This window comes from Callithrix jacchus, chromosome 15, assembly GCF_049354715.1.
Source record: "Callithrix jacchus isolate 240 chromosome 15, calJac240_pri, whole genome shotgun sequence".
Classification (NCBI taxonomy): Eukaryota; Metazoa; Chordata; class Mammalia; order Primates; family Cebidae; genus Callithrix; species Callithrix jacchus.
In genome coordinates, this window is record NC_133516.1 from 27,351,176 (window position 1) to 27,373,591 (window position 22,416).

The window sequence follows — 22,416 nt, forward strand, 5'->3', positions numbered from 1 at the left end:
CCTGGAGGAGATAGGGCAGAGCTGGGGCGCATCTGGGTCTCCCGACTAGGGCCTGAGAGCGGAATGTGAGGGGCCTGAGCCCTGGCGAGTCCGCGCCCCCGCCCTGCGGCAGGTGGCCGGGCACTGCCGGGAAGAAGGCCCTGCCATCTCTCCCGGGTGAGGGGACGCGCGCGCCCACCTCCGCAAAAGAGACTTCCGGGATCCCGGAGGGGCCGGAAGTCGAGGCCTCTCTCGCTTCCGGCTCGGCCATTGTTTTTGCTTGAACGGGCAGTAGAGGTTTCCGGCTTCGTTGCCGAGTGCCACCGCGAGTGGGCCGGGACGCGGAGGGAGGCGCGGCCGGAGCTCGGGTCACCGACGCCGGCCGGGACCGTGCTTCTTCCCCACTGCAAGTGGTGCGGTCCCGGAGACTCTCAGAAGCCGCCCGATGTAGAGCCGCTTCTTTGTCCCATACCCCTGACCATCCGTGCGTGGCACGGAGCCGGGTATCTGCGGGTACAGCGATGAACAGGGCAGACGTGGCCAGGTGAGCGGCGCTGCTGAAGCCTGGTTTAACACGAAAGGTAGATCGCTGTTTCCCCAGCTCTTGCAGTGGGAAACTATGAACCGTCAGATTTGGGTCAGACCCAGGCTCGGAATCGCAAACATGGAGCGTGACTTGGAAATGCAAAAATCCAGTTGAGATTTTAAAGTTCTTTGCATTTGGAACAGTCCGGGAAGTAGGAGAATGGCCTGAACTTCCTACCTGTATGGTATCTTAGAGCAGAGTTTACAGATTATTTTAAAGTACTTTGTCTTTTTAAAGAGATTGAGACCCAGGGATCTGGGACGCTTGGTGAATTGGAAGTGCAGCACAGACGCCCTAGGTACCACTAAAGTGCTGATTTTCAATCGTTCAAAGTTTTCCTCCACTTCAGTAGCAGCTAAACGTATCATATTCATTCGTTTCCCAATTATGTGCCTCTGTGTGCCATGTACACACATGTACCAAGATGACTGGAAGTCAGTTCTGCAGTTTGTATACTCCCAGAAAGAGGGGAGACAGTCGTGTAAACCACAAACGATTATAGTATGAGACGCGCTCTACTAGAGGTTTGAATTAAAAACGCAGTTTGGGATCACTAAGACAATAACCACCCCTCTAAGCCTAGCGTGGCCAGAGAAAGCTTTCTAGGGGAGGTACATTGAGTAAAAAAAAGGTCTGGTTTATTCTGATGCCACTTGATTCCTTTCCTTTTGTGGCCATCCAGCAGTTTGGAGGGTGAGAGTAGTGAGTTGTGTATAAACCAGTTAAAATAAAGGGTTATAGTGAGAGGTACACAACAGGAAGCTACCAGCACTCTTCCCAATGGGGCAATCAGGAAAGCCAAGAGAAAATGGCATTTGTTCATGGTCTTGACAGACAAGGTTGTCTCAAGTTGAAAGGAATAAGGAAAATTCAAACAAAAAATGTATGTGGCTTCTAGCTGTGTCTCTACAGCTTTAGCTCCAAACTTTCTTTATTTTGCATTTCTGTCAGAAGTTTGATAATGTACTCCCTTGAACATATCTCCCTACATTGGTTTATTTGTAATTTAAACATGAGACTACTATACAAATTATAATGCACATTATAAAACATATATTAAATATGAGTTAAATAACTTAGTATTTTCTCTTGCACCCTTTGAGATATCCTGCATTTCCCTATTACTGTCTTTCTAGCATGGGTAATTGGGGCAAGAGGTAGGGGGTGTGGCTGGCTGTGAAAGGGGTAAGACCAGGTTGTGAAGGGGTGTGACTGCAAGGCATAGACATTTAGATTTTATTCTGTAGGTAATGGCAGCCACTGAAACTTTAAGAAAGGCATCATTTGGAGAGATGCTTAGGGAGAATGCCCGGTTGTGTTCTTTTTTTCCTGGAGCTTTGTTTTTTAACTCAGTGGAAGATGTCATGATCCTGGGGCTGAACACCCCAAGAATGAAAGTGATTTCTCTCTTGTTTCTATAGGCAACACTGCCATCACACCTTTTCCCAACCCTGAAAAGTAACTCCTGAGACCTGAACTGTAGACCATCGTTTTAATCGGACCAATTGCCTCTGGAACAAGCTTCTCTTTGGGGTCACAATGACCACTGAAGGCAGAGGAAATGTAGGCCTCATCCTCAGGAGTACTGCTTTCCAGAAGCAGGAGGGGCGCCTGACTATGAAGCAAGAGCCAGCAAGCCAGACCTGGGGGCAGGGCAGCAGTCTCCAAAAGAACCATCCTCCTGTCTGTGAAATCTTCCGGCTACACTTCAGGCGATTATGTTACCACGAGATGTCTGGGCCACAGGAAGCACTGAGCCGGCTCCGGGAGCTCTGCCGCTGGTGGCTCATGCCAGAGGTCCACACCAAGGAGCAGATCCTGGAGCTGCTGGTGCTAGAGCAGTTCCTGAGCATCCTCCCTGGGGAGCTCCGGACCTGGGTGCAGCTACATCACCCTGAGAGTGGTGAGGAGGCTGTGGCTGTGGTGGAGGATTTCCAGAGACACCTCAGTGGACCAGAGGAGGTAAGCAGTTGAGTCTAGAATGGTGTCCTGAACCATTCTCTAATGCTTGGGCTAGCCTAGGCATAGGCATTCTCCACTTCACAGGCCCAAGGCTAGTTTGCCTTTAGGGTTCCTGAACTTGTCCTGTGGATAGAGGGGAAATAGTTTTGTACTCCAAGCCATAAACACAAATGCACATCCCAGCTAAGCTCTGTGATTCGCCTTGTGAAATACTGTTTTCTGAGCCTAGCTTCATCCTGGAGATTTACACGGTAATCCTGGCAGGTAGGGGATCTGCACGCTGGTTAGAATAGAGTGATCAGGGGAAGATGGGCTTTTGGGTATGCTGATAATATGGGTCTTCATTTGAGACATTCTCATTACTTCCTTGAACTTCTCAGAGTCAGTTTTCTCTTATGCTGTCTCTTTGATTTTTTGAAAGGTGACATTTTTGGGCATTGTAATTATTTGTTCCTTTTGCTAGCTCTCCAAACCTAACTGGGATCTTTTTGCATCTTTAATTCTAATTTAAATTTTCCCTATTTCCTGAAGTTCTCGCAAATGTAATGCCAAGGTAATTTAAAGTAGAGGAATAGTTGGGAAAAGTGAGCAGAAAGACACGTTGGAAAATCTGGTTTCTAGGACCACAGAGCTAACTAGCTCTGTGACCATGTGTTTCAGTCAGGGTTCAGCCAGAGAGGAAGAATCAATGGGAGAGAGGTGTGTGTGTGTGTGTGTGTGTGCGTGTGTGTGTGTACGCACGCGCACACGCGCACATGCCCATGCATGTGTGAAGAGATTTATTGCTGGCTGGGTGCAGTAACACATGCCTTTAATCCCAGCACTTTGGGAGGCCAAAGTGGGTGGATCGCTTGAGGTCAGGAGTTTGAGACCAGCCTGGCTAATACGGCAAAACCCTGTCTCTACTAAAAATAAAAAAAATTAGCCAGGCGTGGTGATGTGTGCCTGTAATCCCAGCTACTGGGGAGGCTGAGGCAGGAGAATCACTTGAACCCAGGAGGCAGAGGTTGCAGTAAGCCAAGATCACACCACTACACTCCAGCCTGGGTAACAGCAAGACTCCATCTTAAAAAAAAAAAAAGAGAGAGAGAGAGATTTATTGCTAGAAAGTATCTTATGTAATTGTGAGGCTGGCTAGGCAAATCTGAAGCCCATAGGCAGGCCATCAACAGGGGCAGCCCGAAATAGTGGCACAAACTGAACTTGCAGTATACAGGTGGAATTTCTTTCTTCTTTCTCCTTCTTTTTCTCCTCCTCTTCTTTTTGCTTCTCCTCCACTACCTCCTCCTCCTTCTATTTCTCTTTCTTCTTCCTTCTTCCTCTTCTTCTTTCTCCTTTCTTCCTCCTCTTTTTTTTTTTTTTTTTTTTTCTTTTGAGGTAGGGTTTTGCTCTGTTGCCCAGGCCAGAATGCAGTGGCATGAACTTGGCTCACTGCAAGCACAGCCTCCTGGGCTCAAGTGATCCTCTCACCTTAGCCTCCTGAGTAGCTGGTAACACAGTAATGTGCCACTACACCAGACTGACTTACTTACTTACTTACTTACTTCCTTCCTTCCCTCCTTCCTTCCTTCCCTCCTTCCTTCCTTCCTTCTTCTTTCTTTTCTCTTTTCTTTTTGTAAACATGTGGTCTTGCTGTGCTGCCCAGGCTTGTTGTTGAACTCCTAGCTACAACGATCTTCTTGCCTTGGCCTCCCAAAGCACTAGGATTACAGGTATCAGCTACCACACCTGGCCTGGTATTTCTTCTTCGTGGAACCTTTAGCTCTGCTTTTAAGGGCTTACCACTGATTGAGTCAGGCTCATGCATTCATCCATTATCTAGTATAATCTCCCTTATTTAAAGTAAACTTATTATGTGCTTTAATCATATTTTTAAAATAGTTTACAGCAACACCTGGATTGATGTTTGATTAGTACCAAGTTGACATATCAAAAGGTCATCACACCTTGGATAAGTTAGTTCCTCCTAATGAGTTTCAAATTGTTCCCCTGTAATATGAGCAGGGTGGACTAGAGGTCCCCTCGACTTTACCCCTTTGCACTTTACCAGGGGAAACCAGAGTAGAAAATTTCCCAAGTACCCAATATATCATTTTATTCAATGCTTTTTTTTTCTGAGAGAGTCTCATTCTATCGCCCAGGCTGGAGTGCAGTGGCACAATCTTGGCTCACTTCAACCTCCACCTCCTGGGCTCAAGTGATCCTCCCGTCTCAGCTCCCCTAGTAGCTGGGACCATAGATGTGAACCACCACATCTGGTTAATTTTGTATTTTTAGTAGAGACAGGGTTTTGGCATGTTGTCCAGGTTGGTCTTAAACTCCTGAGCTCTAGTGAGCCACCTGCTGCATCCTCCCAAAGTGCTGGAATTAACAGGTGTGAGCCACCATGCCCAGCCTATTCAATGCTTTTTTTACGTACCTGTCAGTAGGAAATCAGTTCTATTTGATCAGCGTTCTGGGGCTAGACATTTTTCCAGGATTATCAGCAGTGCACATTTGTCATTATCAACCATCATTTTCTTTGTGTAAACAAGTAAACACATATGAGTACATCAACCATCACAAGGGCCTAAAGAGCAGCTGGGCCAGCCATAGCAATGACAGGTGGCTGAAGACATATTTAGAGAACCATTTAGTGAGGGTGGCAGAAGGAAAATTTCCCTATTTCCTACTTGGTTTTGCTTAAGAAGTGAATGCTTCCTGGCCAGGCGCAGTGGTTCGCACCTGTAATCCCAGCACTTTGGGAGGCTGAGGTGGGCAGATCACCTGAGGTCAGGAGTTCGAGACCAGCCTGACCAACATGGAGAAACCCCATCTCTACTAAAAATACAAAAAATTAGCTGGGTGTGGTGGTGCATACCTGTAATCCCAGGTACTTAGGAGGCTGAAGCAGGACAATCACTTGAACCTGGGAGGTGGAGGGCAAAGGTTGCAGTGGGCCACAATTGTGCCATTGCACTCCAGCTTGGACAATAAGAGCAAAACTCTGTCTAAAAAAAAAAAAAAGAAGTGAATGCTTCCTCTATTAAAACTTTTAATGCTTTATCCATGTAGCCTCAAAAAGGGTGACTGTTGAATCACAACCCAAGAAAATGCCTAGCAGTTGACAGGTGAGACAGCTGAATGCTCATGGCTCCAACGTGGGAGTAGGGTCCTTGGAGTCCATTTCTTACTCTCCCGCTACTGTCAGTGTTATGTTTTCTGACATGAAGGCATAAAGGCAGGACTGTCTTTCATAAGCAGGGATTCAGAAAATGTTTATAGAATGGCTAAATGAATAAACAGACTTTTCCATGGAAGTTTGCCAAGAGGAGATTAAGGAGGCTCCAGGAAAATTGGAGTCATTTTGCTTATCAGGAGCAAGCCACTTTATTGTTGCAGAAGGAACATGTACATGTGTGTACATTGTGTCTAGAAAAGGGTTGTAGAGTGATCCCTGCTGGGCAGCAGAATCATGCAACTTGCAGAATGCTGTATCTTCTTCTTCTTTTTTTTTTTTTTTTACTTTTACTTTCACTTTCTTTTTCTTATTTTTTTTTTAGAATGCTGTATCTTTTTTCATCTACCATCAGAGTTACAAAACAAGCAGTACAGTAATCATTATCTCCATTTGACAAGTGAGCACATGTCCCTTTTACGTTGCAAAATACAATTACCCTTCTTAATAGTTCCGCAGTCTTAAGTCATTTCACCATTAACTCAAAAGTCTACAGTCCAAAGTCTCATCTGAGACATGGTAAGTCCTTTTCACCTATGAGCCTGTAAAATCAAAGACTAGTTAGTTACTTCTAAGATACAATGGTGGTACAGGCATTTGGTAAATGCTCCCATTCCAAATGGGAGAAATTGGCTAAAACAAAGGGGCTTCATGTCCCATGCAAGTCCGAAACCCAGTAGGACAATCATTAAGTCTTAAAGCTCCAAAAATACTCTCTGACTCCATGTCTCACATCCAGGTCATACTGATGGAGAAGATTGGTTCCCAAGGCCTTGGGCATCTCAGCCCCTGTGGCTCTGCAGGGTATAGCCCCCATGGTTGCATTCACCAGCTCACATTGAGTGCCTGCACCGGGGTGCAAGCTGTTGGTGGATTTACCATTCTGGGGTCTGGAGGATGGTGGCCCTCTTCTCACAGCTCAACTAGGCAATACCTCAGTGGGACTCTGTGTGGGGGCTCCAACCTTACATTTCCCCTCCACACTGCCTTAGTAGAGGATATCCATGATGGCTCTGACCCTGCAGCAGAATTCTGGCTGGACATCCAGGTGTTTCCATACCTCCTCTGAAATCTAGGAGGAGGTTCCCAAACCTCAGCTCTTGCCTTCTGCACACCCATGGGCCCAACACCATGTGAAAGGTGCCAAGGCTTGGAGCTTGCACCCTCTGAAGCCACAGCCCAAGCTATACCTTGGCCTCTTTTAACCATGGCTGGAGCTGGACTGACTGGGACACAGGGCACCATGTCATGAGGCTGCACAGAGCAGCTAGACCCTGGGCCTGGCCTATGAAACCATTGTTTCTTCCTAGTCCTCCAGGCCTGTGCTGGGAGGGGTTGCTGTGAATGTCTCTGAAATGCCTTGAAGACATTTTCTCTGTTGTCTTGGCTATTCACATTTGAGTCCTCTGTACTTACTCAAATTTCTGCAGCAGGCTTGAATTTCTCCCCAGAAAATGGGTTTTTCTTTTCTACCATGTGGCCAGGCTGCAAATTTTCCAAACTTTTATGCTCTGCTTTCCTCTTAAATATAAGTTCCAGTTTCAGATCTTTTTCACAACTATGGTGGACACTTTTTTAGAAACAGCCAGGTCACTTCTTGAATGCTTTGCTGTTTAGAAATTTCTTCTGCCAGATACCCTGAATCATCTCTCTCAAGTCCAAAGTTCCACGGATATCTAGGGAAGGGGCAAAATGCTGTTGGTTTCTTTGCTAAAGCATAGCAAGAAAGACCATTGCTCCAGTTCCCAATAAGTTTCTCATCTCCATCTGAGACCACATCAGCCTGGACTTCATTGTCCATATCACCATCAGCATTTTATTCAAAACCATTGAACAAGTCTCTAGGAAGTTCCAAACTTTCCCACATCTTCCTCTCTTCTTCTGAGCCCTCCAAACTGTTCCAACCTTTGCCTGTTACCCAGTTCCAAAGTTGCTTCCACATTTCCAGGTATCTTTATATTGGTGCCCCACTTTCCTGGTACCAATTTTCTGTATTAGTCTGCTTTCACACTGCTATAAAGAACTAACCTGAGACTGGGTAATTTATGAAGAGAAGAGGATTAATTGTTTCACAGTTCTGCAGGCTTAACAGCAAGCATGACTGGGAGGCCTCAGGAAACTTACAATCACAGTGAAAGGTAAAGGGGAAGCAAGGAACTTCTTCACATTGTGGCAGGAGAGAGAGCACACAGAGGGAAGTGCCACACACTTTTAAACAATTAGATCTCTTGAGAACTCACTATTATGAGAATAGAAAGGGGGAAATCCGCCCCCACCACTTGATCCCATCACTTCCCACCAGGCCCCTCCTCCTATTTGACATGAGAGTTGGGCAGGGACACAAATCCAAACCATACCAAAGTCCTAGATAATGAACAGGAACTTTGCTAGGATTTAAGTATTAGTGAATTACAAAGTTGAATTATCACAGTGCAGTAAGTCCTATCTTCTGCCAATACCCAAAGCTCCTGTATTGAAGAGCTGTGACTCCCATTTTAGGGAGTCTTTCAGTTTCAAAAAACCTTTCAGTGGGAGAGCTTGGGAACTACAGAATCTAAGGAGCCTGCTGGTTCTAGCACTACACTGGTGAGATAAATATTAAAGGAGAGAGTTCCTTAACATCTCGGCGGGTGCAACCTAATAGAGCAAATCCTGTGTGGTTTATTGAAGGGGAAGTTATTTTTACTGCATGCTGTGCTATGCACATACCAGAGCAAGTGAACTTTAAAATGTACCTTATTTAGATAACATTTTAGGTTTTCTGCCCCACATACTGGTAAAAGCAGTAACCATGAGATTGTGAGGAGCTGGTTTGATGACAATAAACAAGGGTTAGATGTCTATGCTCTGAGGTATTCTCAAGGTCTACACAAGTTAGTGTTATCTGATCTTATTTGGCTTTTTCAATATAAATTACTGGGGAGAGGTAACATATATCGAAAACTGAGTTTGCAGGTAACCTTAAATCTTTTAGTAAAATATCAAGAGGAAGTCAGCAGATATTAATTGAACAGCAATGTAGGGCTATATGTTGTTTCGGAGTTAGCGATCAAAAGTTCTTATTCTTAAAATGTTACATTCTGTTGGGGAAACATAGACAATAAAGACCTAAGTAAAATTACTTAAATATTAATTCATGTAATATAGAAATTACAGTATGTTAATTGAGTCTGACTATCTGCTTTGTCAGTGTGTTTAGGGAAACCTTCTCTGAGGAGGAGACACTTTTTCTCAGAGAAATTGGAAAAGCTCTCAAGATTTGCCAGCCACTGTTCTGGGTATTGCTTCAGCTGTTAGCGTCAGTAGCATTATTTGTGCACATGAACATACACATACCTATCTTTTTTTTTTAATATCCTTTGTACTTTTTTTTTTTCAAGATGGAGTCTCACTCTGTTAACCAGGCTGGAGTGCAGTGGTGCAGTCTTGGCTCACTGCAACTTCCACTTCCCGGGTTCAAGTGATTCTCCTGCCTCAGCCTCTTGAGTAGTTGGGACTACAGGTACATGTCACCACACCCAGCTAATTTTTTGTATTTTTAGTAGAGACAGGTTTCACCATGTTGGCCAGGCTGGTCTCAAACTCCTGACTGCAGGTGATCCACAGTCAGCCTCCCAAAGTGCTGGGATTACAGGTGTGAGTCACCACGCCCAGCTGTCAGCTACAGAAAGGAACTTGTTTGTACTTCTGACTGTTCCTTTCTGTCAGCTAATGCCCTCAAGAATGTACTGAAGTGCTCTCCTGGCTCCTTTTTAAAATGGTTCTTCATAAGAAAATATGTGTCCGAAGACCTGACAGAGTGTAAATGGTTATATAATCTGGTTTTCAAGCTCCTAACAAGAGGGTCAAGAGAGGTATGGCGAATAGAATTGGATTCTGCTTTCAGTTTTTTTCCCCCAGTAGCCTATAGTGGTGGGCTGGAAGGACACTGGCTCTTCTTTTTTCCTAGCTTTCTTTCTGGAGAGGGCTGCTAGAGGTTTGGGATTCAGTACTTTCAAGGATGCTGTTTTGAACCCAATTGTATTTCTCTGTCTCTAGGTTTCAGCCCCAGCACAGGAGCAGGAAATTCATTTGGAGGAGACAACAGCTCTGGCTGCAACAAAGGAATCTCCTCCTGCATCACCCCTCAGTGGGGGCTCAGACTTTGGAGCCCACCTGCACCCTCCTTATGACCCAAGGACACACCACTTCGCCAATGGGGACTTTGGTACTTATCTCCCCAACTTTGGCCTTAAGTCATGCCTCCTTTCTTTTTTCTGGAGTCTCCTTTCCTTTATCTGCCCATCTCCTACCCCGTGGAATCCCTCATTGCTCCACTGTCTGTTCTTCTTCCCTAGTGACCCTATTTGTTCCTTTTGCTTATTCTCTAATCATTCACGTGTTAGTAAGTTTTCATCAAGCACATATCATAGGAAAGGCACTGACAGAAACCAGAGAGATATAGTGCATCTGTTGTCACTGATTTCAAAGAGATGTTTTTCAAGGTGGAAGGATCAGTTAGTATGTGTAAGAAGAGGCAACCTCATAAGATGCACATGAATGATATCTGTTTCTCAGGCATTTGATCCTGTCACAGATGAGCAATGTGGGCATTGTAAAAAGTGATCACTGGGTAAAAAGCAAGATCATTGTGGGCTGGAACTGATAATGGATGCTTCATGAAGGAGATAGCAGTGTATTGGGCAGTAAAAATGTGGAAGAATTTTGAAGGGGAGAGAAAAGTAGTAGGCATGCCATTAGAAGATACAACAAAGACTCTAAGCTGGGGATTCCTTGAGCCCTGATTGAGGTGTGGTTGGGGAAGACTATATTTGGGCCTTGTTTATACAGGACCTTGAGCTTGAGCAGGAAGATTTTGGGAGCCAAGGATAATGTGTTAGAAATAGTATGTCAAGAGGATTACTCTGGCACAGATGAGCATTGTGGATTGAATGGGAAGGAGCCTTAGTAAAAGGCTAGTGCAGTAGAATAGATGTGAGGTAATTAATGCCTGAAGTGCAAAGAGAGGAATGGGCAAGGATAAATGTAAAAAATGTTATCATGGAAGCATGGAACCATGGGACCTGAGTTTGAAAGGAGAAAAAAGGGGAGTTACAATGTTTTGGCCAATGATGGAATCATTGAGGGAAATTGAGAAATCTAAAAGAAAGGTGATAAGAACATTTTACTTATTTATTTCATGTCATTTATTTATTTATTTTAGAGAGCTAGGATCTCACTCTGTCACCCAGGCTGGACTGCAATGGCACAATCATAATAGCTTACTGTACCCTTGAACTCCTGAGCTCAAGAAATCCTCCCAACATGGCCTCCTAGAACTATAGGCATGACACCATGACCAGCTCTTGTTTGAAAAAAAAAAAACTTTTTATAGAAATGGGGTTTCTTGGGCCAGGCACGGTGGCTGACGCCTGTAATCCCAGCACTTTGGGAGGCCGAGGCGGGTGGATCACGAGGTCAAGAGATCGAGACCATCCTGGTCAACATGGTGAAACCCCGTCTCTACTAAAAATACAAAAAATTAGCTGGGCATGGTGGTGCGTGCCTATAGTCCCAGCTACTCAGGAGGCTGAGGCAGGAGAATTGCCTGAACCCAGGAGGCAGAGGTTGCAGTGAGCCGAGATTGCGCCATTGCACTCCAGCCTGGGTAACAAGAGCGAAACTCCATCTCAAAAAAAAAAAAAGAAATGGGGTTTCTGCTGGGAGCAGTGGCTTACATACTTATAATCCCAGCACTTTGGGAGGTGGAGTCAGGTGGATCACTTGAGTTCAGGAGTTCCAGACTAGCCTGGCCAACATGGTGAAACCCCATCTCTACTTAGCAGGTGCTTGTAATCCCAGCAACTCCAGAGGCTGAGGTAGAATTGCTTGAGTCTGGGAGGCAGACATTTCAGTGAGCCAAGATCATGCCACTGTACTCGAGCAGAGTGAGACTCTGTCTCAGAAAGAAAGAAGGAAAGAGAGAGGAAGAAAGAAAAAAAAGAGAAGAGAGAGAAAAAAATTTTGAAAGAGAAAGAAAAGAAAGAGAAAAAAGAGGAAGGGGAAGGGAGAGGGGAGGAAAAGAAAGAGGAAAGGGATGGAAAGGAAGGGAGTAAAAAATGTCTCCTTATGTTGCCCATGCTGGTCTTGAACTCCTTGCCTCAAGCTAGCTTCTCACCTCAGCCTAGAACATTCATCCATTCTAGACACTGAACTTAAGGTGTTGCAGGACCCCGAAGTGAAACATCCCATAGACAGCAGGAAGCATGTGGTAGGGGTCTAGGAGAGAAGTAAGAACTGTGAGAGCAGTATTAAAGTGATGAGAGTTGGTGAGATTGCTGACAGAAAGAACAAGGAAGCACGGGGGCCTGAGTTGTAAGGAGTGTCCATAATGAGAGTGCAGGAGCAGGAAGAGGAACCGGGCCATGAGGAACCACAACTGTGAGGGGAAAGTCAGGGCTGGCTGGTGCTAGAGAAGCCATGGGAGAGAGTGTGGCCAGAATAGCTTCCTTGAAAAAGGTTCAAGAGAGTGGGGGCTTGGAGGAACACCCAATTCTCAGCTTGACCTGGGACCCTGTACTATGCCCTCCAGGGCAAATTCACAGCACACTTGGGATAAGGCCTTATTATGGAAGACGGTAAGAGTCAGTGTGTGTGAGGTGCCTGGGTTCTTATTGGGAACATAGATCTCACGGGAGCCAGAAGCAGGGCTTGTCCCACTCATAGCTTTCTTTCCTCCCTCAGCTCAACCTGCTTCTCCAGTTCCTACCCTTCCTCAAGTGGGAAACTCAGGAGACCAAGCAGGGGCAACTGTACTTCGGATGGTCAGGCCCCAGGTGAGCTTGGTTCTTTCTGTTTTTACCATGTCCCCAAGACTCTGGTCCAGGAATGGCTAGAGGTCTCACCACCAGCACTCTGCCCCATCCAAGACTGTTCCCATGTCTCTCCTGCATAATTGCTTCCCTGGAGGTAATGGATTCTGTCTTGCCCTGGACTTGTCCTTTTTGAGGTATCATCTCAGCTTCTCTCTCCCACACTTTTGCCCATAGAGAGCCCATACCCTGTGCCCTCTGTACCCTGATGACTCTGCACTTCAGGCTATGAATGTTCCTGAGCAGTTGGAGCTTGTCATTCCAGGATACTGTGGCGTTTGAGGACCTGTGTGTAGACTATACTCAGAAGAATCAGAAATGTCCTGCGCTCAGTCAGAGAGCAATGCACTGCAACGTGATGCCAGATAATGACCACAGCATGGCCTCCTTGGGTAATGATTCTGTTTCCTAGTCACTTAGAGTCTACATGCTGCACATTCTCTTTGCTATATTTCCTGTCTTTTTAAACTTTTTACTATGAAAATTTCCAAATGTAAACTAAAGTGAATAAGATAGGGACCCTTTCTGCATTCATCACTGAGATTCAACAGTGATCAGCATTCTCTTCACCTCATTATGCATTGACATAGTATGGTTTTGATAGGGCTTCTTGGTTGTAAGGAATAGAGGGCCACTCAAGTTATTATTAAAGTAAGGAATTCTGAGCCTTGGCTTAAAGGAATGGGAACCCAGAAGAAACTGATTAGCTAGACCAGACTGTGGGAAGCAGAGCCTTGACACCCTGGGAGCCTGAGCAGCAAAAGCAAAAGGATGTTGATGCCTGTGTTCCAATGTGAATGTAATGTAGCTGCTCACAGTGCATCTGTTTTCTCTCTGCTTGTCCTCCTCCTGCTGCCCATTTTCTTCATTGTGAATCTTTTGTTCTTTTCATAGCTCTTTCCTAATTGTACTTTCCGTTCTCTTACACTTGTTGCTTGCCGTGTCTCCTAATTGCTTGGCTTCTCTCCATGTATCACCTCAGATTCCACTGCTACTCATACTTGCCTTAATTTTGCCCTACCTCCAGTTCCAAATTTACTTAGAGACAGATTCCCATTGCTATGGCCATTACCCATCATCTCGCTTGGGTAGAGCTTTGGCCCAGGCCACAGCAGAGACTGAAGACCAACCTACAGATAAGCTGCCCTTGGGTCCAGTACCTGGTGCTGGTCCAATCACCTGTGGCTCATCATGGATGTTCAGGGTCACTTGGCACAAAGCATAGCAGTCTAAGCATCCCTCTCTGCAAACACTGCAGGAGAGCAGTTTCCTGAAAGGGCTTCTTGGCAGGGCAGATCCTGTGATTGATGAATTAGGGCAGTCTTATTACTGTCCTGACATACAAGATCTGTTCTTTTTGTACACTTTTCTTGTCATACCTCCATAATATAAATTTCCTGTCAACTCACCCTCATTTTTTCCCTGTCTCTTTCTTACATTTGACTTGAAGTATTTTCCAGCCTCCTCTCTTCCAACATCTTTTCCGAGAACAATGGAACCATGCAATGTTATGGTTGGAGGGGAGCTTATGTGTTCATGACTTTGCTAAGGAGACGTAGCATGCGAGTGACTTCTGTAAGATCACAGCATGCTTTGCAATCCAGTTTTTTGCTTTCCAATGGCCCTTCTGACTTGGTTCTGCTGGCTCAGTCTCTTTTTTTTTTTTTTTTTTAATTTTTTTCTTCTTTATTATTTTTCTTTTGTTAAGATGCTGTTGACATTTCTGTTCTCATAGGCTCAGTCTCTTTTTTACACCTGTCTCCACTGACCATCTTCCCCTTCCTATCCCTAGGGAAAGAAATTGAGCTATTACTATTTCTCATTTGCTGTTGCTCTCAATATGTTGTCTCATTCCTTAACCATAATGTGCCTTTTTTTTCAGGTATGTAAGCTGTTAATGATTCTCTTTCTTAAACAGGACAAGAAATGAGTAAAAGTTGTTGCCTTCTTTCTTTTGGCAGCAGGTGAGAACAAGCTGGAGAGTTCAGAGTTGACTCCAAAGCAGGAAATTTTTAAAGGATCAAAGTCATCTAATAGAACATCTGGAGAACTCTTTGGGGTGGTTCCTGGGGGAACAGAGACTGGAGATGTTTGTGAAGATACTTTCAAGGAGTTAGAAGGACAAACCTCAGATGAAGAAAGGAGCAGACTAGAAAATGATTTCTTGGAAACAGATGAAGATAAGAAAAAATTCACAAAGGACAGATTCAACAAATATAAGGAAGTTGGGGAACATACACGTCTGTCCTCCAGTCCTGCTGAAAATGAAGAAATTTTAAAGGGACAGAAATCCTATCAATGTGATGAATGTGGCAAAACTTTCCATCGGAGCTCTCACCTTATTGGCCATCACAGAATCCACACTGGAGAGAAACCCTATGAGTGTAATGACTGTGGGAAGACCTTCAGGCAAACCTCTCAGCTCATTGTTCATCTCAGAACCCACACAGGGGAAAAACCCTATGAATGCAGCGAGTGTGGAAAGGCCTATAGGCACAGCTCCCATCTCGTTCAACACCAGAGACTCCATAATGGGGAGAAACCCTATAAATGTAATGAATGTGCAAAAGCCTTTACTCAGAGTTCCCGACTCATTGACCACCAGAGAATCCATACTGGGGAGAAACCTTATGAATGCAATGAGTGTGGAGAGGCATTCATTCGAAGTAAAAGTCTTGTTCGACATCAGGTCCTACACACTGGTAAGAAACCTTACAAATGTAATGAGTGTGGGAGAGCATTCTGTTCCAATAGAAATCTCATTGACCATCAGAGAACCCACACTGGGGAGAAGCCTTATGAGTGTAGTGAATGTGGCAAAGCCTTCAGTCGGAGTAAATGTCTTATTCGACATCAGAGCCTCCACACTGGGGAAAAGCCATACAAATGTAGTGAATGTGGGAAAGCCTTCAATCAGAACTCTCAACTTGTTGAGCATGAGCGAATTCATACTGGAGAAAAGCCTTTTGAATGTAGTGAATGTGGTAAGGCATTCAGTCTGAGTAAATGTCTTATTCGGCACCAGAGACTTCACACTGGTGAAAAGCCCTATAAATGCAATGAGTGTGGAAAGTCCTTCAATCAAAACTCACACCTTATTATACACCAGAGAATTCACACTGGTGAGAAACCCTATGAATGTAATGAGTGTGGGAAGGTATTCAGTTATAGCTCCAGCCTTATGGTACATCAGAGAACCCATACTGGGGAAAAACCTTATAAATGCAATGATTGTGGGAAAGCTTTTAGTGACAGCTCACAGCTTATTGTGCACCAGAGAGTTCACACCGGAGAGAAACCTTATGAATGTAGTGAGTGTGGGAAAGCCTTTAGTCAGCGTTCCACTTTTAATCACCACCAGCGAACTCATACTGGAGAGAAGCCCTCAGGTCTGGGTTGGTCAGTTTCTTAGGGTATGGTTCTCTCAGACAGAGAGCAAGGACTTTGAGTTAAGCTTTCTTTATAAGAAGGATGCTCACATTGGTTTCCCAGAGCCACTAGTCACGGTGATTGCCTACTTGCTTTTCCTTGGATCACTAAGGTAGGAGAGTAGGAGTAACTTATTCCAATTCTTATCCACCTGTTAGGAAGACAAGGACTACACATGTCATTTAATTGTAGGTTTCCTTTTTTTCTTTATTTTTAAATTTTAACTATTTTAAAATCTATTTCATTTCTTAGTTATGCATCTCAAAATCAGACTCCATGCTTTTCAAAGACAGAGATAACATCTGTATTCTATCCTACTTCCTCCATTTCATCATTTATACAAAGTCATTCAACAAGGCTGATTCATGCCTTCCTGCCTCTTGGCTGTGGCCCTCCCCCATCTACTCTTTAAACTTTAATTTATAGCCTTCCATTGCTTTCATTCCTTATCTAGGAAACATTTTATTTTGTTTGCTAATCTTTGTCTCTCACAATTTTTGAAATCCATCTCATCTCTTAAGTACTTTCTTCTTCAAATGCTTCTTTATTTTTCTTCAACTTCTCTTGATTTGACCTCAATGCTTTGAATTCACTGGTGCTACAATATGTAACTGTTGTTAAATTGCCTTGTAAATTTTGCGTGTCTGTATACTTTATAATAACTTGTAGGCTCTTTGAGGTCAGGTATGTATTTCTTTCCAATATAGATGGTATTTTGTACACATCAGTTGTTAAATAAATAATTTTTAAAACCTCAACTCTCATATTGAATTATCCTTAAAGTATGCACAATCTTTCTCCCCTTCCCAGCTGGACTAGATGCCTCCTTTTTTTGTTTGTTTGTTTTTGAGATGGAGTCTTACTCTGTTACCCAGGCTGGAGTGCAGGGGTATAATCTCAGCTCACTGCAACCTCCACCTCTCGGGTTCAGGTGATTCTCTTGCCTCAGCCTCCCAAGTAGCTGGTACTACAGGTGTGCACCACCACGCCCAGCTAATTTTTGTATTTTTAGTAGAGACTGGGTTTCACCATTTTGGCCAGGATGGTCTTGATCTCTTGACCTCGTGATCCTCCCTTTTTGGCCTCCCAAAGCACTGGGATTACAGGCATGAGCCACCGTGCCTGGCCAGGACTAAATGCTTTGAAAGATGAAAGTCCATCTCATCATAAAATATCATATACAGAAATCTCATTCATATCTTTTGCATGTACTCCTGGAAGTGTTACTGCTGTTACTTTAGCCTCAAAATGCGAATGGATTTGTGCGTGTGTGTATGTATGTGAAAGAGACGTGTGTGTGTGTTTGTGTGAATGTGTGTGTAACTAGGTATTTAGTTAGACAGTCATATCCCACTGATATGGACTTTGCCCTTCATGCTAATTCTGGTTCTGAACTTGCTGACTGTACTCTGTTTCCTAAATTAACAGATTAAGAACTGTGTCAAAATTTACTGCACAGAAGACTTGACTTTCATAGCAGTGGTACAGATGATTGAAAATCCAGCTGGCAGCATTCTCTGATGTTTGGAATTCACTATGGCGAGGCTTGTGGCAAGACAATAGATTCACAGTAATCTGTTTTCCTTATTAATTAGTCCTATCTACCTACAACTGCCATCTTAATTTAAAGATGAGAGCTGTACTTTTAATTATCATAATTGTCTTCTGAACCATCTTTAATTCCCCAAAGATATAAGAAAATAAATTTCAGCAGATTTTCTCTCCTTTTGCCATCACAGGTCAGTCCATGAGCTTTAACAACTTTTCCCTTCCACCCTTGCAATATGGCCCAGATCTAGGGAACCTTTGCTTCTGGTGTTCACCACTTCTTTTTCCATCCCCTAAACTTATCTTAATAGGTTGACAGGATCTGCAGTGTGACAGAGTAGAGGAGGAGGCTAGAGGAGCCACGTCAGTTATATAATCTGGAGGGGAAATTTTGTGAGGTGTGGTATATGTCTTGACATAGAAGAAAGGGTGGAATTGAGGCATAAGAAAGTAAGATTAGATGTGTTTCTAAGGGAGACATCTCAGACAAGTTTAGAAAGAATAATAGGAGTCCAGAAAACATTATTATTGAACTCAGGACACAACTGAAAATTTGCCACTTATGAATATATATTTTAAATTTGTTTTCAACTATATATTTGGTATGTGTTTCTGTTTTCATTTTGGAAGATATGCCAATGAGACTTTTCATTGTTTTAATTTGGAAGTTCCCAGATCCCATGGGCAAGCCCAACCCTATATGAGCACATGGGTCCAGCTCTCCACCCTGAGTTGGACGTTTCTGGTTAAGTCTTCAATGTAAAGATCCTGCCCATTAGGTGCTGCAATTTTACCTTCTGGTTCTTCTCTGCTCATCGCCTACCACACTAACCCTCTAGAGGGAGGGAACCTGCACTCTTCATGGCTAAGGTGGGAATAGTAGGGAAAAAAGAGTACATGTGGGGAATACTACACCAGCGTGGTATAGTTTTTATTAAACTTGACTCCCTTGACATCCTTAAAAGCCTCAGGCTTTTGGATAGAGGAAAATTGGCTGCATTTGAAAGCCATATCTCAAATTCTATTGGTTATTCCTAGTATAAAGTTAAAAAAAAATTTTAAATCCAAGTTGTTTTGTTGCTGAATAATTTTTAGTTTTAATTGTTTTTCAGTTTTATTTTCTAGGTATATAATAAATTAATGACTCCTTTAGGTTTTAATTTTCTTTTTTTTTTCTGGGAGACAGGGTCTCAATTGCTTGCCCAGGCTGGAGTACAGTGAGGTGACCACAGCTCACTGCAGCCTCAACTTTCCAGGCTCAGGTGATATTCCCACTTCAGCCTCCTGAGTAGCCAGGACTATAGGTGCGTGCCACCATGCCCAGCTAATTTTTTATAGAGATGGGTTTTCACCATGTTGCCAAGGCTGGTCTTGAACTCCTGGGCTCAAGTGATCCCCCGTCTTGGCCTACAGTAGTGCTGAGATTACACGTGTGAGCAGCCTTATTTTCAATCTTATGTCACTTATGTTGTGCATTAGCAAGAACTTCCAAAAATGTTCAGTAGTATGGATAACAGGGTCATCTATGTCTTAAATCTCAGGAGGGATGTTTTTAGTATTTCACATTTTCATTCTCATTCATTGTTGGATACCAATAAATATTCTGTTGCATTTAGGATGTTTCCTTCTAATCTTATTTCTAGAAGAAGCAGAGTAATAAAGTGGTTACGAGCACAGATTTGGGCTGGGCGCGGTGGCACATGCCTGTAATCCCAGCACTTAAGGAGGCTGCGGGTGGATTACTTGAGGTCAGGAGATTGAGACCAGCTTGGCTAACATGGCAAAATCCCATCTCTACTAAAAATACAAAAACTGACTGGGTATGGTGGCGAGCATCTGTAATCCCAGCTACTTGGGAGGCTGAGGCAGAACTGCTTGAATCTGGGAAGAGGAGACTGCCGTGAGCCAAGATTACACCATTGCACTCCAGCCTGGGTGAAAAGAGTGAGACTTCATCTAAAAAAATAACAACAACAACAACAACAAAAGCATGTTTTGTTCCCAGAAATTCTGGGTCCAATCAGATGTGGTAGGTCACACCTGTAATCCCAGTGCTTTGGGAGGTGAAAGCAGGAGGATCACTTTTTCAGGTCAGGAGTTTGAGACCAGCCCAGGCAACATGTCAAGACCTTGTCCCTAAATAAATAAATAAAATATTAGTTGGGTGTATTGGTATATGCCTTTAGTCCTAGCTACTCAGGAGGCTGAGGAAGGAGGATTGCCTAAGCCTGGAGGTTGTGGCTCTGATGAGTTATCATCACACCACTGCAATCCAGTCTAGGCAATAGAGTGAGAATATGTCTTTAAAAAAAATCTGCATGCCCATCACTTTGTTAGGTGTGTGACTGTGGGAAAATCACCTAGCTTTCTTGTGTCTCAGCTCTTCTGTCTATAAAGTGGAGCTACTTCCTAGGGTCACAAGGATTAAATTAGTCAATATGCACTACTTAAAACAGTGCTTGACACATATTATACACTATAGTAAATATTAAAGTTTTTTTAGTAATGGTTGCTAAGTTCTATCAAGTTATAAAAAATCAAAAAGTTCTCAAATAATTGAAATTTTGTTGTATTCCTGGGATAAATCTATTTGTTGTTTTTTAAGTTCAGAAGTAGATTCAGTTTGCCACATTTTGCTGGCTGTGCAAAATGAATTTGGAATTTTTTTCTTTTATTATTCTGGAAGAGTGTGTAATACAGCAGTTATTCCTCGAAGGCTAGCTAGAAATGACACATTTAGATAGATAGATAAATTTTTGCCTGGTGTTTGTATGTGGCAAGGTGTAGGGACTTATTTTAGCATACTTTCAGTTTTTTTCAATGGTTATGGCCTAAAGGTTTTCTACTTCTGTGTAAATTTTTCTAATACGTATCTGGAAATTGTATTTACTATTCTGTCAAACATTGGCATAAAGTTATACGTAGTATTCTGTACGATTATTTTCCTCTGTTTTGTATATGTAGTTAGACCTCCTTTTCCATATATAGTCATTCCTCAGTATCCACAGGGAATTGGTTCCAGGATGCCCCCCTCAGATACCAAAGCCCTCAGATGCTCCCTTACACTCAGCCTTCCATATCCTTGGAATATGTGGATGCAGAACCCATGAATACAGAGGGTCAGCTGTATAATGTTTTACATTTTGATTTCCTTTCCATTTTTTATTTTCCTTTCAGGACTACCAAAGGTAGTGTATTTTGTTTCCCTTTTTAAATTTCATTTTTCTTGAATTTTTTTCATATGTTCTTTTACTGCCTCACGTTTCTGAGGCTTTGCATTGCCTTCAAATACATTTGTTATTTTCCTCATTAGTAAATGATGAGGGCTTTCCAGTCCTTAATTTGTCTGTAAATAGGGAAAATGGATTTTCCTTGTATCCCTTTATATTCCAAGTAGGTGCTGTTAAAACTGTCTCTTTAGCTCTGAAGCTAGAAGGTTAATTGTAAATTTATATAACTATGTACTTCAGCAGTAGGGAAGCAGCTTCATATTTTGCTGAACTGGTTGAAAATTCTTCACTCAGGGCCAGCTTTTAAATCTACCTTTCTTTTTGGCTCAGCCTCCAGGCTAGTTATCCAGTGGAGCCTCCTTCCAAGTTCTCTGCCTCATTGGAAATAGCTTGGTTGTGAAAAACTGAATGTGGAAAACCCTTCAGTAACAAGTCATTACTCCACATTGGAAACAAAATCTTTTTTTTTTAAGTGACAGGTCTCATTCTGTCACTCAGACTGGAGTGCTATGGTGTGATCACGGCTTACTGCAACCTCAACCTCCTAGGTTCAAAGGCTCTTTGCACCCCAGCCTCCTGAGTAGTTAGGACTACAGGCACATGTCACCACACCTGGCTAACTTTAACATTTTTTTTATAGAGACAGGGGTCTTACTATGTTGCCTAGAATAGACTTGAACCTCTGGCTTCAAGCAATCCTCCTTAGGCCTCCCAAAGTGCTGGGATTACAGGTATGAGCCACCATACCCCGCCCTAGCAAACTATTCTTAAGATATGTGAAAAACCATTCAGTTGTAGCAAACATCATACACCAGAGACTTTGTTTGACATCAGATAAATCACATGGGTTAGAGAGCTTTTTGGTTTTTGGAGGTCAAGGAATCATTCATCATGAACTTCTATGTTTTAAACATATTTCTGAAAAATATTCCTGAAGTAGAAAAATTTTCTGTTATATAACACATAGTTTCTGGTACATGAGGGAATCCACAAAAAGAGGTAGCAGTAAACAGCGTTATAGAACTTCCAATTTAATATTTTTTTAGTCAAACAATTCAAACCCAGGAGACAGTTTAGGTGGTCAAACATGGTAAAGGTGCTAGGAGTGGTATATTTATTCACTTATCTCTTAAACATGCAAAGAAAATATTCCACAGCCACACCCTCGTCATAAACTCCAGCCTGGTCATTCAGTTGCTAAATCCAGTAGGAAAGATCAAGAGATGGTGGATGTTAACAAGTTATTGAGTACTGTCCCATGTTGGGAGACAGTTTCTGTCAAGGTGTTGACATGGATTCCTGAAAACTTCTAGGGATTAGGGACAGAGTATGAATTTGTAAATTGTGAATACCCACATGGCACTATAAAAAAAAAAAAAGGAAAGTAAATCCCCTATCCCTAACATCAGGTCATGTTCTGCCCTGATGGGGACCAGTAGAACTTGCCACAGCTGGGTACAGGGAAGGTGCTATGATTACAGCTGGCTCCAGAAGTACCTAGTGGTGGAAGTACTTGATCCAGGATAGAACATTTTAGATTTATTATTCACCAAACCACAACAGTCCACCACTAATATATGCACAGGGTCTCTTTACCCAGGTGAATGTCAAGTA

The 22,416-nt window shown here is 43.2% G+C and overlaps 1 protein-coding gene across 6 annotated transcripts in view; it reads left to right on the forward strand.

Annotated features, from left to right (window-relative positions):
* The first annotated feature begins 233 nt into the window (after positions 1 to 233).
* Positions 234 to 22,416, forward strand: part of LOC100405057 (zinc finger protein with KRAB and SCAN domains 7) — a 61,055-nt gene continuing 38,872 nt past the window's right edge. For 2 of the 6 annotated variants that reach the window (XR_013527257.1, XM_035275033.3), the window contains exons 1-6: positions 234 to 523; positions 1,987 to 2,527; positions 9,783 to 9,951; positions 12,468 to 12,559; positions 12,861 to 12,987; positions 14,557 to 15,297. Coding sequence is in view for 5 of the 6 variants with exons in the window: in XM_035275033.3 (XP_035130924.1) it covers positions 2,105 to 2,527; positions 9,783 to 9,951; positions 12,468 to 12,559; positions 12,861 to 12,987; positions 14,557 to 15,297 (1,552 nt within the window). In the remaining variant the exon portion in view is untranslated. Of the gene's footprint in view, positions 524 to 1,986; positions 2,528 to 9,782; positions 9,952 to 12,467; positions 12,560 to 12,860; positions 12,988 to 14,556; positions 16,783 to 17,452; positions 19,188 to 22,416 lie in introns of those variants that run through there. The other 4 variants (XM_078350634.1, XM_078350635.1, XM_078350633.1 and 1 more) reach the window with 4 other exon arrangements.